Source organism: Perognathus longimembris, chromosome 27 (assembly GCF_023159225.1).
Source record: "Perognathus longimembris pacificus isolate PPM17 chromosome 27, ASM2315922v1, whole genome shotgun sequence".
Taxonomy (NCBI): domain Eukaryota; kingdom Metazoa; phylum Chordata; class Mammalia; order Rodentia; family Heteromyidae; genus Perognathus; species Perognathus longimembris.
This window is the reverse complement of record NC_063187.1, coordinates 6,879,906-6,897,549: the sequence shown is the minus strand read 5'-3', so window position 1 is coordinate 6,897,549 and position 17,644 is coordinate 6,879,906. Positions and strand designations below refer to the sequence as shown.

Genomic DNA, 17,644 nt, shown 5'->3' with positions numbered 1-17,644 from the left:
CCTTTCCCCACTGCCAGAGCAAAGTGCCATCTTTGACACTGGCATAGGGTCAGACCAGATTGGAACTAAAGAGGGCCTGGGGAAAGCGAGGACAAAGGAGCCATCTTTGAGAGGGCAAGAGGGACTGACCAGTGAGAGCCAGCTCCGCCCATGAGAATGACCCCTGCCCAGGAGGTGCCCTGCCCTCCGGCATTAATAAATTGAAACCAAAAGCGATGAGCAGCTACCGGCGGCATGGAACAGCCAGAAGGGAGAACAAACAGTTCCCGAGACAGATAAAAGGTCCCAAACCAGTGGAAGCCCAATTCCCAGCCCGAAACAGAGCTGAATTCCATACCCAGCTGTGCCCAAGGGGCCCCTCCGCCCAGGAGGGAGGAGCCTCCCCCAGGCAAGCGACGCTCAGAAAGGTAAACCAGGCCAGAGGTGCCCTGCCCTGCTGAGTCCACAGTCTATTCAGAGCCAGGCTTTAAATGTAGAGGCCCCACAGCAGATGCGAGGAGCCATGCTTCCCGAGGCTGCTTATGTTCCCATCTACAGAGGAGACCGAAGGCCTACCTGCAAGCTGTGAGAACCACAGAGCCCCTGGATTTCACGAACAGGGGAGGAGGTCAGAATAGATCCACCCCTTGCAAACTAAAAGCAAGTCAAACCAGCCAAGCGACAAAATAGTCTGCAGACCATCGCAAGGAAGCCAGAGACTGTAGAAGTCCACCCAAATGAGGAAGACTCCATTTTTTCCTCAATCATTTTATAAGATTTCTTTTTTTTATTTCTTCATTTCTGGAATGTCGTTGGTTTTTGTTTTGTTTTATACTTTTACCTGTCTGTTTTATCAAGTTTTTTTTGGTGGTGGGGGGGTTCTCGTTTTTCTGCGTTTTTCCTTTTTATTTAAATTTCTTATGATAATTTTACTCTGTTTTGTGTATCTGTTTCCCAGTATTTTTTCTTTATTTCTCTCTTTGAATTCTTTCTTTAAAAATTATGTTCCTATGAATAACACCTCCATTCTTTACTGCTAACTCTCCATTGTCTATCATTTTAACCTTGTTCTTCCTCTGACTCTACTCTCTTCCACATCACTGAAACTAAACCAAAATCACCACCACCCCCCATACATTTTACTCTATTCCCTTTACTACTTCTAACTTACCCTCCTGATTTACTTCTAGGACCTCAAGATTCCATTGACTCCTGGTTATTGGATAGAGGGTATCCCTGCTTAATCCGAGTGAATCAAAGGGGTTTGTGGACAAAGCCAGTACAAAAAGAACTTACTATAAGAACATGAATTGCTCATGGGGTTGTAACAGTGAATAAGTAACTACTGAATAGAGGACTCAGGATTGGTTGTTATATTGAAATTGTATTCTTTAGCAACACCAAATCTAATTTTATACACAGATATACAATGTATGTGTATATAATTGTGAACTTCTAAGACTTACATAAAAGTGCTTGGTAAGGTCTGCTTTGGGTCTTAAACGGTGCTCACAGGTGCTTTCAGATTTGGTTTCAATATGGATTAAGCCTTATGATAAAGAGGAATTTCATCATTCACTACATGTTTTAGACAAGTTTATCAGGGGAATAACTTGAGCTATGTTAGAAAGTTCATTACATATGATCTGTTCGAAGATAAAAGTGCCAAATGGAAATGTGCAATTCAATTTTGGCATGGACCTTGAATTTTTGAAGCGAAATTGCAGCTTTTGGCGGCTTTGCTGCTTCCTTGGGCATTAGTAAATGGATGCGTTTGTGGCGGGCTGTGCATGCGGAATTCTTATTGAAACCTGCTTGAATCCACTAGTTATATCTGGTGGGTGTAATGGACATTGCGTGTGTGAACTTTCCCTGTGGATACAATGCAATAAGAATTTGTTTGATAGTTCACTGACATAGATTGTTTTCTGGCCATTTCCATGCAGCCTCTGATGCAACCCAGTTGCTTCATCCCAAATGGCTTCCATGGAAAAAGTTTCTGGACACAGATGTGAAACCATATATATCAAAAATAACTTCATCCCTGGGGCCTCACTATCTGTGATCTCAGAGAAATCACAGCACCTGCGATGAAGAAGGACAATGGCAAACACATTTTCCAAATAATATTTTTCTCCTGGATGCAAGGCCTCAGATGCAGAGCCTCAGAGAAGGGTTTTCCACATTGTCCCTGGGGATTCACAAGCGGCTACAAGGAAAGATGGACAACAGTGTTACTCTCAATCAATAAGAAGACACATGTGCACCTGTACAAAGATATATGACTATACATACCAGACACTGTGGGTCTCACTTCCAGCCAGAATTTCAGCTTGGCAGATGCTTCAGGGATGTGCCCTTTGACTTTCATACTCTTTTTTCTCCAGTTTCCCTTCCCTGTCAATTCCTTGGCCGGCACTAGCTGCTTTACCACCATGAAGCAGCGAGCACACATGGATGGAGATGTGATGATTGTTGCATTTTTCCCTCTCTACACTTTGGGATCAGATCTCAGTAACAGCGGTGCTCACAAGTATGAAGACAAGCCGTAAGTAACACCTCATCTTATTTCCATGCACTGTTTTGTACTCAGGATTTTAAATCACTAAGGGAACTTTAGATGCACACTAGATGAATGCTCTCTTTTTCCTCTCCCCTGGCCTCCTATCCTTTTTATCAGCAGAACTGAACCCCCAAATAATATTAATTGCTTTTTGTAATACTGTTGTCAACTTTTCACAAAGCTTTATCAACATATCCTCCGTATGTGTACGTTCAATTAGATTTTCTTCAAGGTCACTATTTTCTCAGCCTGAGAAGACACAACTACCATGATAGGCTTCCATTATGAAATTTCACATATGCAAACACTTCTTTTTAATCACTTTATCCTATCATTTGGATTTCCATCCTTCCTCTATTGTTTCCTTCTGAAAACAACATGTTTTTAATTTTATAAGAATGTATGTGCTTAGCCAACACACCTTTATACTCACAGACATGTCAGATAGAAAGTTGCTTTGGTCACTGTTTTTTAAGTTTTTATTATAAAACTGATGTACAGAGAGGTTACAGTTTCACACGTTAAACTTTGGTCACTTTTACTCCCATGTATTTTTGCTTTCCAGTTTCTCAATCTAACTATATTAGGAAGAGAGTAGTGATCATTGAATTTTTCAATGGTGGCCTTGCAACTGGCATTTCAATATAAAGCTTGCTTACAATTCTTTCATCCCCCATGTTGGAGGCTCTTCTCTCCAAGATTAGTTCCTCAGAGTTGGATTCATCCCTTTTGTTTTGTTAGAAAAGAGTAAATAAAATTCCCTGATCTGATATTTGAGGTCTTTTGTCCTGGTTAATGTCCAAGGAGGCTGTTCAATACTTTGGGTCTGTGAGCAGAGCTTGCTATGGAATCTTAAATGCCACTTTGCTTCTGAAAAATGCTCTTCAACTTAGGATTTGTTAGTTGGCCTGGCCCTGCCACAGATGGAGGTGGTTACTCCAAGAAAAACACAACAGAATATTTGGTGTCTCTGATAATTTTATAGGACTCTAGGCATTCACACACTGAGGCCAAAAGAGTATAGGCATAGGAGTGGTTGACAAATCCTTACTAGCTATTTGCAGATGGTCATAGAAACTAATACTCTATCAAATGAACTCCAAGGAAAGGAGATATTTTCATTTGCCATTGTTGCTGTTTTTGTTTTCTTTTCCTCTTTCCTGTTCATATTTGTGTGGATAATGCAGTGGGCATAAAAGGTTGAAGAAAGGTGAACAAGTACAATAGTGGTGCCCACTAGAGAGTAGATGGAAAATGAATTGTATATCTTGTGGGTAGGGACAGAAGCAAAGTACAAGGAGAAAACAACAAAAGGGGATACATGGTTCAAAAAAGAATGTACCTTAATTCATTACATGAACTATGTAACTGTAATCCCTCTTTATATCACCTCTACAGTAATAATGAAAAATAAATCACTAAATTAATAAAAATATATTGTCTGCTGAGTAAAAATGAATATTTGGTGTATCACGATAGCCTATTCCATCTGTAGTGTTCATGAGATTTTCACTGTAGTGCATGAAGTAGCAGAGAATAAATAAACACTTATTCTTGGCATAAGTAACTTTCTGAATCTCATTTATAACAATTTACCTGCATATTCTTACCTAATCTTGTATGCAAGCATTAGACACTATATACACATTCCATCTCCATTATGGGTGATGTTTTAACATATTCTTTAGCAGAAAAGCAAGGATTCAGTCCATCAAAATAATGTTTCAACTATTCTGAAATTTTTATGCTAATTATATAGGCTCATCTTCAAGAACTATCAGTTTGTTTTGGCCTTGACTTTTGCTATGGAAGAGATCAACAAAACTCCTGATCTTTTACATAATTTGACTCTGGGATTTGATATCTGTAATGTTCAAGATGGATTGACAACAGCATTTAAAAATCCCTTCATTTGCTTTTATGGGAACTACACGGTTCCTAACTACTCATGTATACATGGCAGCAAGTCTATAGGAGCACTTACAGGACCATCAGGAGCATCATCTGCCCAGATAGGCACATTGCTGGACCTCTACAGGTTTCCACAGGTGAGGTTGGGAGGAGTGTCTAAATTGATTCCATTTCAGATGTTTAGAAGAGAATGAGAATTAGTGACTGCATTCATGATTCTATCACATTTTGTGATATCAAAGAATAAGTATTCAGGAAAATGTGCTATCTATGCTCCCATACTTTGGAAAAGGGTTAAAAATTTAAAGCATATAAATGGAATCTTTCGAGTTTAAAAAATTATCAGTTTTTTTTTTAATTCAAGAAATGGAAAATGACTTTAAAGCGTAAAGGTATGCTGAGCTGGGTGTTGGTGTCTCACACTTGTAAACCTAGCTACTTACAAAACGTATATCTAATTACCTGCAAAAACCAGAAAGTAACGTGTGGTTAAAGTCTTGAGGAAAACTCCAAGAAAGTGCATGGGGCTCTGACAGTAAATAATCCTGTGCAATCACACATACACACACACACACACACACACAGACACACACAGACACACGCCCCTTCCCACCAGAATGTGAAAGACATTATGTTGAAATGAGTAAGGCAGGCTCTGGAAGACAAAAGAGGCAATTGTTTTCTCATATATAAATATTAAATCTAACATACGAATATGAAATATGATATAAGGATATAAGGATATAAGGATAGAATGATATAAGGATATCAGATATATGTATATAAATATATATGATTAACTTATAAAGTAGGTTAAACAAACATAGGAAATTCCATGCTCCAATCTCTCTAATCAAATAACAAACAATATGCAAAGAACACCAGACAAATATAGCATATATTCCCTGAAGGGTGCGGGTGGTAAGGAAATGTGGAAGGAACAAATGAATAGGAAATAAATGGGTGGGAAAATACAACCTACGATTCAAGATACATATGGGAAAATGGAGCTAGGAATGTATGGCTGGGAGTGTAATAGAAAGAAGGATTTATTGGAAGTAGTGAGAAAGATAAAGAGACAATTTAATAACAAATGGGCATGTTGCACAAATATTAATTTTTTTTTTTTTTTGCCAGTCCTAGATCATGAACTCAGGGCCTGAGCACTGGCCTTGGCTTCTTATTTGCTCAAGGCTAGCACTCTGCTACTTGAGCCGCAGCGCCACTTCTGGCCATTTTCTGTATATGTGGTGCTGAGTAATCGAACCAAGGGCCTCATGTATAGGAGGCAAGCACTCTTTCCACTAGGCCATATTCCCAGCCCCAAATATTAAAATTTTTAATGTTATTCCAATAAGTAAAAGATAATCCTGTCATGTAGTTGACAGGTTATTTAATACACATCATGGCTGAGACTGTGATGGATAGAAATCTTCTCATTCATGGAGCATCCAATTTTCATTCCCTTTAGCTCACCATTGGGCCTTTTGATCAGGCTCTGAATGACCACAGGAAGTTCCCTGGTCTCTATCAGATGGCCTCCAAGGACACGTCAATAGCCACTGCCATGGTCTCCTTACTGGTTTACTTCAGATGGAACTGGGTGGGACTGTTAACCTTTCTAGATGAGAATGGCTTGTGGATTCTTCCTCTACTGAAAGAAGAGATGGACAAGAACAGAGTTTGTGTAGCCTTCGAGCTAGCACTCCCAAACTATGGCCTATCATTTGAACGCATGGCAATGTATAACCAGATTAACAAATCTTCAGCAAATGTCCTCATCATATACGGTGGTAAGGAATATGCACTAGATTTCATGGAGCTTACTGAGCAGTATTTAATAAAAGGTAAAGTTTGTATCCTGAACTCACAGTGGGAGTGCCCCATGAGGAGGAGATCTTTAAGGCGAGGTTCATTCCATGTCCTTCTCACTTTTTCACACCGTCACCCAGATGTTTCTGGATTCACAGATTTTGTCAAGGAAGTGAACCCTTCCAAATACCCAGAAGACTTTTTCCTTGCTCGGCTGTGGTTTCTCTCTTTCAATTGCTCAGATTCTGAGTCTGACTGTGTTACATGGCAGAACTGTCCTCGTGATGCCTCCTTGGATTGGTTACCTGGGCACATTTTTGACATGACTATGTCTGGAGAAAGTTACAATATATACAATGCTGTGTATGCTGTAGCCCAGGCTCTCCATGAGATGCTGCTACATCAAACAGAAGTACAGACAATAGAAAACAGGAAAGAGACAGTGCCTTCCCCTGCACAGGTAAGGCCTTCTATTTCAAATGTCATGCACAATAAGCACACTCAATTCCTTGAGGGCTTTCTTACCACATGAAATTCAATATTTTTGTTATGTTCCCCACACTAACGAAATTAAATTTCTATAAATGTCTGTGAGGTTTTCTAGACATGTGCTCCTGTGCTCTTATGGAGAACAGGCCAGTAGCAAGAAAGAAATCAATTCCATGCTTCTATTCTTTCTTCTAGTAACTAACAACTTCCACATACACTTAGGTAATGGTGTGAAAAGAGTATAATCACCTTTTCCCTATGAGTTTCTAAGGATGACCTGCTGAGCACAAGTATTTCTATTTCTCATAAGTAATCTAGATTCATTCTCCTTTAGGTATTAAAACTTGAACAAGCTCAAGCTATAACTATTGACACCCACAGAATTAGTTGTTTTGGAAAACTCTAGCCACCTGAGAATTGCTACATTTATGCTTATTTAAATGAAATAGGTATTGCTTGAAATGAGGCCTTCTAGCACTTGGCTGTGTGACCAGCTTTCAGGAAAATTATTCTTATTTCTCCAAAGACTTTCCTCTGCAGTGCTTTGTCAGGTGTCTGTGCTTTTCTTGAATTCTGAATCAGAGATAAAAGACATTCAGGAGCTTTTCTATTTCTTTTCTTTTTTTTTGTAATCACATGAGAGTCTTTACTGCAAGCTCAAGCCTGGGCTCACGCTCATCACTGATGCAGCAGGTCTGAATGTAGACTCCCTACCCACTCGGGACGTTTTCTTAATTCAGCTTTTCTTTCTAACCACTGGTATATACTCAATATAAGATGATGTATATCTTGTAGCTGCACACTTTTCTGAAGAACACACAAATACAGAATCGTGCTGGAGACCAGGTGATTTTAGATGACCAGAGAAAATTGGAGGCAGATTATGACATTGTGAACACTTGGAATTTTCCACAAGGTCTTGATCTTAAGGTGAAAATAGGACAGTTTTCTCCATTTGCTCTACATGATCATCAACTATCTTTATCTGAAGATTTGGTAGAGTGGGCCATAGAAACTACAGAGGTGAGTTGTTATTTAATTGTAATGATCTTAAGAGCATATAAGTAAGTCAAATATATACGTGATTGAATGCCAGCACTGGCTGCTGTAAAAATAGCTATTCAGTTCTGAATGTCATTGTTTGAATTCAGGCCCAGCAGGAATAACTGTGAGACTCTTATCTTCATTTAACCACCACAAAAGAGCTCCTGGGTGCTGGCTGATGCTTCTAATCCTCTCTACTTGGGAGGTTGACATCCTCAGATCTCAGATTATAGCTCATTTTAGATCCCCACCAGGCAATAAAAAAATCTGTGAGAATCTATGTCACTAAAACACCTTAAAACTAATCTAGAGTTGTAGATCAAGCAGCCGATCATTTATCTTGAAAACAAAATAGCTCAAGGACATTTCTTGGACACTGAGTTCAAGGTCCAGGATCAGCACCCTCCAAGAAAAATTCAGTGTTTTTCTAAATGTGAATTTTGAATATTGTCATAAAATACAAATTGCATGTTTCTTAGCAGGGTTCTAACACCAATGAAGTACCAATGGAATTGCTTTATGTATCTGAATGGATTATTTTGTTCCCTTTTCTGGTGATTTCATTTAATGATTAGTTGAGCTGCTACTTAGATCTCTTCCATGAGAGGAATCATTGAATGAGGTAGCACATAAAGCTTTTGTGGTGACAGGACGTGGTATCCATAGCAGGATTCAATTCACTGACTGGATTTATGTGTATTGATATGCTATTGTAAGTAATTTGAACGACTTTCACTCCTTAGAGTAGTATATCAATACACATAAATCCAGTCAGTGAATTAGTCGTTCAAATAAGGAAACTTTGGGAATGTTAGGAAAAGCCTAAACAGTTTCTGACACATATCTGATGTTCCTCAGCCTGTTCTTTCTGTCTGCAGTGAAAGTTGTGGTCCTGGATTTAGGAAATCCCTTCAGGAGGGAAAGGCTGCCTGTTGCTTTGATTGTACCCCTTGCTCAGAGAATGAGATGGCTAATGGGACAGGTAAGTTCACAGCAGAGGGAGAAATACAGGTTCTCTCCTAATGCCCCAGAAACAATGAAAAGGACTATGAATGTCATATATTGAAATTGCAGTCAAAGTCTTCCATCATTAACTAAGTAGTTGAATTACAACAATGGATGATACTGCTTCTTGAAAAGAAAAAAGACATCATGGGCTCTGGATTGAATATAGGATTAACTTTTTCTAGTATAATGTATGTATGTTTATTTAAATACTGAGTAATGTTAGCATATTTTCTATCATATAGAATACAAAATCCTGTTAATAATAAGGTCTCCATGTTTTGCAGTTTTTTTTTTTACATTATACAGAAAACACAGATTTTTATCTCCTAGTTGTCCAGAACTGTTTTTAAAGCAGAGAAAATTCTCTTGTTTGGTTCAACTCTTCTGCATGGCCTGACTGTAAAGCTTCAAAGAATAATTATAATCTCTGTACTCTAGTTCTTTACAGGTGAGTAGGAAAACCAAATATCACAATTACAAGGAAGGACCACAGTGCTCCTATCTATATGAAGCAGAGACAGAAAAAATTCAACATCTTTTAGTCTTCATTTTTAATAAGGATATTGAGTTGTGTCCAAAATGGCTGAAAAATAGTATGTAAGAATGAGGAGATGTCTAAAATTATTGTTAGGACATTAGGAATGGCAGAGAAGAAAATAAATGATTTTCATAGTAATACTTCCAACTAGAATTTAGAGCCAAGTGTAGGAACATAATGAAATCATAAAAATCATACTAAACAAGCCTCGTAATACTTGGTCATATGAAGTTGATGCTAGTAATTATCAATATGTCAGAATTTTTTCTAGATAGGGATTTCCTAATTTCATTTTAGCACTGGAAAGGAACTAATGGGTTTTGTCTTCCTCACCAGACATGGAGCAGTGTGTGAAGTGTCCAGATCACCAGTATGCCAACACCCAGAGAAACCAGTGCCTCCCAAGAGCTGCAAGCTTCCTGGCTTATGGGGAACCATTGGGCATGGCCTTGGCTTGCGTGGCTCTTGGTTTATCGACACTCACAGCAACTGTCCTTGGGGTATTTGTGAAACATCACAACACCCCCATTGTCAAGGCGAATAACCAGGCTCTCAGCTACATCCTGCTCCTCTCCCTCATCTTCTGTTTCCTCTGTTCCTTGCTCTTTATTGGCCATCCCAACACAGTCACCTGCATTCTACAGCAAACCATATTTGGAGTTGCATTCACTGTCGCTGTTTCTGCTGTTTTGGCCAAAACTGTAACTGTGGTTCTGGCCTTCAAGGTCACTACACCAGGGAGAAAGATGAGGAGGCTGCTGGTGTCAGGGGCTCCTAACTTCATCATTCCCATCTGCACCCTGATCCAGGTGACTCTCTGTGGGATCTGGCTGGGAACCTCTCCTCCATTTATTGACACAGACACACACTCTGAACATGGCCACCTCATCATCCTGTGTAACAAGGGGTCCTACACTGCCTTCTACTGTGTCTTGGGCTACCTGGGCTCCCTGGCCCTGGTCAGCTTCACTGTGGCTTTCCTGGCCAGGAACCTGCCTGACGCCTTCAATGAAGCCAAGCTCCTGACCTTCAGCATGCTGGTATTCTGCAGTGTGTGGCTCACCTTCCTGCCTGTCTACCACAGTGCCAAGGGCAAGGTCATGGTGGCTGTGGAGGTCTTCTCCATCTTGGCCTCCGGTATAGGGCTCCTGGGCTGCATCTTTTTCCCCAAGTGCTACATCATCTTGATAAGGCCTGATAAAAATTGTGTGCATGGCTTTAGGGACAGAAAATTCCCTGGACAAATTAATCCCTCCTAAGAAGAAGTAATGGCACAGTCAGAAGTTGTAGCTAGCGACACGTCAATTTGAATTTCATTTCATATATTTTTGTTCTTTCTTTTTACTGAGCACGTTGTTCCAGTTTTCTTATGTTTCAGAGATATTTGAAGTAAAACAAAGTATATCAACCTCTGGCACAATGTCACTCATCAAATCCTTGATGATCGGGTGAGTGACTGAGAATTGAGGACCCTGGTTCAAAGCCAGCCCCAGAAAGAAAAGACTCTGAGAATCCATGTCCAATAAACCACCACCAAAAAGCTGGAAGTGGAGCTGTGTCTCAAGTGGTAGAACACTAGTCTGAATCATAATTGCTTAATCATAATGCACAGGCCTTGTGTTCTAGCCCCAGGACAGGCACACACACACACACACACACACACACACACACACACACACACACACACACACACAGACACACGCACAGAATACCAGGACTTGTGGTGTGGGGGAGAGGAAAGAGGTCAAGGGGAATCAGGGTAAATGAATGGACAGAGGGAAGGTGGACAAATGAATTCCTAATATTTGATGCCTAAATGTGGAAATGAAACTAGCACACAAGAGAGGGTAGGAGGGAGAGAGGTTGGAGAAAGATGGAAGTGGTGTCATGGATCAAGACACCTTGCACTCACAAGGTGACATAGTGAATTGCAGGGTTTCTCTAGATGTGTGTGTGTGTTTGTGTGTGTGTGTGTGTGTGTTCCAGTTCTGAGGCTGGCACTCTGGGCATGAGTGATGTCCCTGAGCTTCTCTTGTTCAAGCCTATGTCTCTACGACTTGAGCAATAGCACCACTTCCAGCTTTGTCTGAGTAGAACGTTTCTGCCTGGACTGGCTTTGAACTTGATCTTCGATGTTAGCTTCCTGAGTAGCTAGGAAGACAACTGTGAGCTACTCATGCCCAACATTTTTTTTCAATGTAGTATGGCAAGATCCCCCTCCCTCCCAGGACCACCACCTTTGCCTATGTCTGGTCAGCTAGGTTTTTTGAGATTGCCTTCCTTATGAGCCTGATTCATGAGGGTAAAGCCCTGAGCCAGAACTTCCTGTGCCACATCCCTCTGTACCTTATCCCTCCTCAGCAACACAGATTTGCGGCACCAAAAAAGCCATATGTTAAGTCGACTGGACTACACTTGATACACATAGAAAATGCACAAGAGATGAGAATCCTTTCTCAGGTCAGTAGAACTCAACTGAGAAATTCTGGCATTTAGTGTTGTGTTGGGACCTTCCTGAGATCATTTCCTTTTCCTTTATCTCTGGAACTTGGGACAAAAATGAAGCTGAAGGTAGTGTTGGGTGTTGTGGGAAATTTGTTCTGCAATCTGATAGGACCTGCTTGGTACCCATAATCTCTCTCTCAAATCTGCATTGAGAACCCCTGCATCTGGCATGTTTTTATTTTCTAGATGCTTCACTTTGACAATTTTTTTTCCTTTCTGTAACTCCTTTCCCATCTCTTTCAACTCGAATCAGGGTTTCATCATGATTTTTCCTTTTTAGCATGATAGTCCAAAATTTGCTGCATCTTAAAATTTGGCCCAGCTTAATAAGGGTGAACCACCAGTCAGGGTTTTACCAGGAAATCCAAAAGTGCCATGATAACCGGGAACAGATATTTATTGCAGAGATTTGCATAGTACACAAGTAGGCTGGAGATGAGTGCACAGCTCTATAGAAAGGCTGTATAGACGGACCAGAGTAAGTCCATATTGTACTAAGACCCCATTCTGTACCTGACTGACCTTACTATAAACCCAACCCCCACCCCTCCTTTCTCAGTAAAGACCATAAAATGCCCTGGGACATAGAGTTCACAGAGAAACATAAACAGCAATAGGATTGACAACCAGAGAAGAAAAACAAGTTTTGGAGTTATTCCAGAACTCCCCCACCCAGGTGTGGTTTCCAGTATGTAAATAAAAGATGCTATGATGTATGTTAATTCCCTGCCTTCCCCAAAGAATGTATAAAACAGCTGGAAGCCCTAGGCTCAGGGCCTCTTACCATCATCAGTTTACTGAGTGTATGGAGGACGGAGCTAGCCAGAAATAAAAGCTCTTTTTGCTGCTTGCATTGGTCTCTGGTGGTCTTTTGGGGGATCCACATCTGAACAGTTCAGTGGGGGCTCTTACTGGATACCCCCTAATCCAACACAGACACTCGACCCCGGGTTCTTGACCATCTGGCCGGTAAGATGAGTGAGGCATTGCTGATGTGTATGTGTGCTGTGGCCCTGCAGGATGTGTGTGTGTGTGTGTGTGTGTGTGTGTGTGTGTGTGTGTGTGTGTGAGGGTGGCAGAAGAGCCTTGGTGGACGCGCTGTAGGGCTGCCTACGGGATCTGTGGGAGTCGACCCAAGACCCCCATGTAGGTAAATTGCTCCTCGGTACAGACATTTTGGAGACAGACAATTTTTTGGATCCATGTGTAGTGTGTTCCTCCATGCATAGTCTGTTAGCTCGTTTTGAACAATTTGCCACGCGCTGCGACCTCAGTAAATTGTTCCTCGGTACAGGCATTTTTGGAGACAGGCATTTTTTGGAGAAATCTGTGCGTAATCTGTTCCGTGCATAGCCTGTTACCTGCACTTCGAACAATTTGCTACTGCACTGCGATTTGGGTTTATGTCAAGTGCTTTGTATGTGGTTTGTGTGTGTGAGTGTTGTCTAACCTCCTCCACACTGGCAGGACAAATTCCTCCTAGGTATCAGGCCTGAACTGAGAACGTGGCAAACAGAAGACTTCCAGGAGTGACTCCTTCTCTTTCGCTTTAGGTCCCCAGCGGAATTCTCCTCCTTTCCTTTTCTTAGCAGTGCTGCTCTAGATTTGTCAAACTGCTTTTACTCTTGTCATTTCTGTATGTTTGTCTGACTTTTGTAAAATTCTCTGAGTAATCTGAATGGTGTGGTTAATTGGACTTTGATGTAAAACAGAAAGTGAAATTGAACGCAAAAGGGCCTAGGATGCGATTGAGTACTGAGGAGCCTAGGTCTGGGGGTGAATTAGGAAAGTAAAAGTAAATGCAATTAGATACTAGAAAAGATTGTGTTGCAGAAAAGGAAAAATTGCCTGTATTGTTACAGGACTGGTCTGGACTGTTCTTCTCTGTTTTCTGTATCTCCTGACTGTGAGGGACAAAATGGGACAGACTCCATTAGCTCCCTGGATTTATGTTTAGTTCATTGGAAAGATGTACAGGAGACAGCTCAAAATCAGAGTGTGAGTGTCCGCAAAAAGAACTCTGGGGGACCCTCACCCAGTGTTCTTCAGCAGAAAATTATTTGGTGTGATAAAATGTTTTGTTAAAACTATCAAGCCCTGAAAAATGATGCTGGAGAATGGTAAAATCATTTGTTAAAAGTTTTGTCTTAAAATTTGGGTGTTGCAGGAGTAAGATGGGCCAAAATAACTCTTGCCACTGGAAAATGTATGGCCGATATTTATTTTGTGTGCTTTAAGATCTTTTGAATGTGTATGTGTGTGCATGTGTGAGTGTAAACATGTAAAAGAGTATGATATAAAATTCAGTGATTTTAAGTTTAAATTCACATGGGCAATAAGTTTGGATGTTACCAAATGTTTTAAAGCATTATTGCATTGTTTGAAAGAGGAACTATAGTTAAAAATGTCTCTTTAATTAAAAAAAATCAGGACTAATTGTCAGAAATTTGAATGAAAAGGTTTATCTCTGTTAAAAATTTGCTTGGGTTTCTTAATCAGAGACCAATAGGAAAGGACAGGAAAAACCTAGGATGGGCCTGTGTGCCTATCCACAGGAGTGATGGGTGATCTGGCAAAAGTGCATCTCAATCTTGAGCTGCAGACCTCTCTAACCCCATCTTTTGTCTTTTGTTTTTTGTCTTGTATTTTTCTTTTTCTTTAATCCTTGCCCCCTCAATCAGGATTCCCTTTCGCTGCCAGCTGGCCCCTTCATTGAACATACAGTCCCACTAAAGGAAAAATGTATACTGTGCATTCGAAGTGACTAAACGAACATTGCCTATACGCCAGAAAGTGAGATGTGAGGACCGGGATTCAAAGGAAGCCCAGGCAGGAAAGTCCATGAGACTCGTGTCTCTAGCGGGCGATCAGAGCCTTCCTGACCTCCAGCAGCCTTTCTCCTGAGTTCAGTTCTACAGGAAGTCCCTCCATCATTCTGGGCAGTATGGCTGAGGAGCACAAAGAGTTCGGTTGCTCTCATGGGATGTCTCTGGCTCTTGATTTTGAAATTTGGACCCCCCTGAACCGCCTCAGCTTTTCTTATTAGAATCCCTTTATAGATGAGAAAACTAAAGTTCAGAAAGCTTCATCATCCACAAAATGGGATGTAAGGCTTCATACCACTTTCTTATCCATGTGTTTTGGCGACATAAGTTTAGCTCCTATAAATCATCTTCACACAACACAATCCAGGAATTCGTAAATTCAATTATTTTATTCATTAAATAAAGGATTTCCATCTCCAAGAAGGCCAGATTATTTATTCTTATCTTTCTTTACTGTTTTTTAATTTTTACGTCACTCCTCCCCATTTCTCTCCGCAGCCCACAAAGTGTACAGTTAGTTTTCACCATATAGTTTTGTACATATTGCTGTTGCATAGATTTGTCTTTTTCTCCTTTGTCTCTCCATTTTGGTATTCCCTTTCCCTTCCATAGTCAGTTACATGAATATACATTATTCAGGGTACTAAAATCAGTTACCAAGATAACAGGGGTAAAACCAGGGGAAATAAAGACAAAACCAAAAAAGTGCGTAATTTCACATGGCATATAGAAAATAACAATGATAAGCCACATTCTTTCTGTTTTTCTTTTTTTGCTTCTTTGTTTGAGAGTACTTTGAAATGCAATCATGGCCCAAGCACTGTTACTCAGTTTTCTCATTTCAAGGGTGGCCCTCTACCAAGTGACTCAGAAACTCCACTTCCGGGTTGTTTTCTGGTTAATTGGAGATCAAAATCTCAGATGTTTTCACTGAGGCTTGCCTCTAACTGTGATCCTCAGATCTCAGCCTCCAGAGTAGTTATAATTGCAAGTGTGAAGAAGCAGCCTTGGTCTGAATGACAATTTCCTTTCTTTATTTTTCTTGGTGGTTCCCAGATTGTATTCAGAGCTAGAGCGCTGTCCCTAAGCTCTTTTGCTCAAGGCTAGTGCTCTACCATGTTGACCCACAGTTCCACTTCTAGTTTTGTGGTGGTTCAGTTCAGATGAGAATCTCATAGACTTTCAAAACTCGGCTGATTTTGAACCATGATCCTCACATCTTTAATCTGTTGAGTAGCTAAGATTCCAGGCAGGAACATTCCTTATATTGTACAGTTGTGAGAAAAGACATCTTTCTATTTATTGTTTTTGCTCTTTCTTTTTGAAATGAAATGATGAATGGAAACAATGAACTGTAGGCCATCAGTGGGCTGTTGCTGGATGTGGAGGATTGACTACAAACATTTGAGTAAACAAGATTGTGTTCTAATTCTTCCCAGAGAGGATACATTATAGACTTGTGATGCGGTTTGCACCGGATGCAGGACCTGCAAAGGGCACAAAAGATCCTGGGGTTCCAGAGCTACAATAGAACTGGAAAGATGAGGCTCACAGGCCTTCTTATTACACACACATACACACACACAAACACACACACACAGACACACACAATTACATTCTATACCTGAGAAGAAAAGACACAGAGATAGGGTCTATTACCCAGCCAGAGCCCCGTGGTTGTGGAACTCCTCATCTCTGAGCACCCAGGAGCCATCTGCCCCCCGGAAGTAGTATAGTAAACAGTTGCACAAATGACAGAAACCTGGGCAGATCTGGATCTTATTAGGGGTTGTCACCACATCTCCCAAATCCTGGGCCAACCCAGCCAGAACCTGAAAGAAACTGTCAGGGTCCAAGTTCCCTGTGGGTCCATAGCTCTCCACAGAGGGAGAATAGATGCTTTCATTCAAGTGGCCCAACCTAGCCATGAGGCCCAGGAGGCTCTTCAGGGTGTCCATGAAGATGTGGTTTCCAGAGAACCTGAAGAAGCTGAGCTTGGAGCACTGGCTTAGGGCTGGTAAGAAGGCTGAGACCTGAGCATCTGTGGTTTCACATTTCTCCAGCACCAGGGTCTCCATGGTGCCGGCCAGTTGCTCCAGCAGGGCTCTCAGGAGTTCAGGACTGAAGGTTTTTATGGACGAATTCCTCAGGCACAGGTGCTGGCGCTGCCTGGTGCAGAGACACCAGGACAGAAACCTCAGGTCAGTTTCCTGCAGATTACACGAACTCAAAGACATGTCTTCAATGGCGGCAGTCTCCTGAAGATGGCGGGCAGCTTTCCACCAAGGAATAGGACTTCCTGCATATGCAGCCCTTGGAGACGCTGCAGGTGACCCAGATATGACCCAACTGGGAGGATGAATACGAGGAATTTGGGGAGCTGGAAGTGTCGAAGTGGTCACTTGTACTGTCGAAATTCAGGATGCGAAGGTTCTTCATCTGGCTCCAAAAAGAAGCAAAGATTTGCACGGTTTCTTCGAGACTGAATTTACTCACCAGTAGTTCCACGACCTAGTCTAGATTCACAACTTGCAGAGCCTTCTGGGTTTCAGAGCTGGAGTCTTACAGAATCTCCACCAACCTGGGGCACAGCTGGACTCGTTCTCTCCTCTCCCAGGCCCACTGGAGCAGGAAGGCTTGGAGATGGTCCTTAGGGCTATAGTGGATGCTCAGGTCCATGGCGATCATCAAGGGTTGCTCTTCAGCAATCCCTGTCCAGGGACTTGCTCTTAACTCACCAGGCGGGAACCCTAGATAGGAGATTTGGGCCATGGCAGGGTACCCCAGCGTCCAAATGCCTGGGTGCTCACCCTGCAGATCAACCAGTTGTAATTTCCACTGATTTGGCCACTCTTTGGTGTTAAGTAGCAAATCAAGCCCATCCAGGATAGCCTTGAAGGTTTCTGTTTCTACTGACTGTTCCAGGACCCAAGGGGAAGGGATGGGAAGGGCCAGGCCTGCAGCATTGCC

At 41.5% G+C, this 17,644-nt stretch overlaps 1 protein-coding gene across 1 annotated transcript in view; it reads right to left on the bottom strand.

The window, feature by feature from the left end:
- LOC125342816 (vomeronasal type-2 receptor 116-like) overlaps positions 1-17,353 on the bottom strand; it is a 39,800-nt gene extending 22,447 nt beyond the window's left edge. Inside the window, exons 1-3 of the mRNA XM_048335122.1 lie at positions 17,256-17,353; positions 16,334-17,023; positions 16,077-16,161 (exon numbers count right to left, since the gene is read on the bottom strand). Coding sequence (XP_048191079.1) covers positions 16,077-16,161; positions 16,334-17,023; positions 17,256-17,353 — 873 coding nt within the window. The remainder of the gene's footprint in view (positions 1-16,076; positions 16,162-16,333; positions 17,024-17,255) is intronic.
- Between the last annotated feature and the right edge of the window lie 291 nt (positions 17,354-17,644).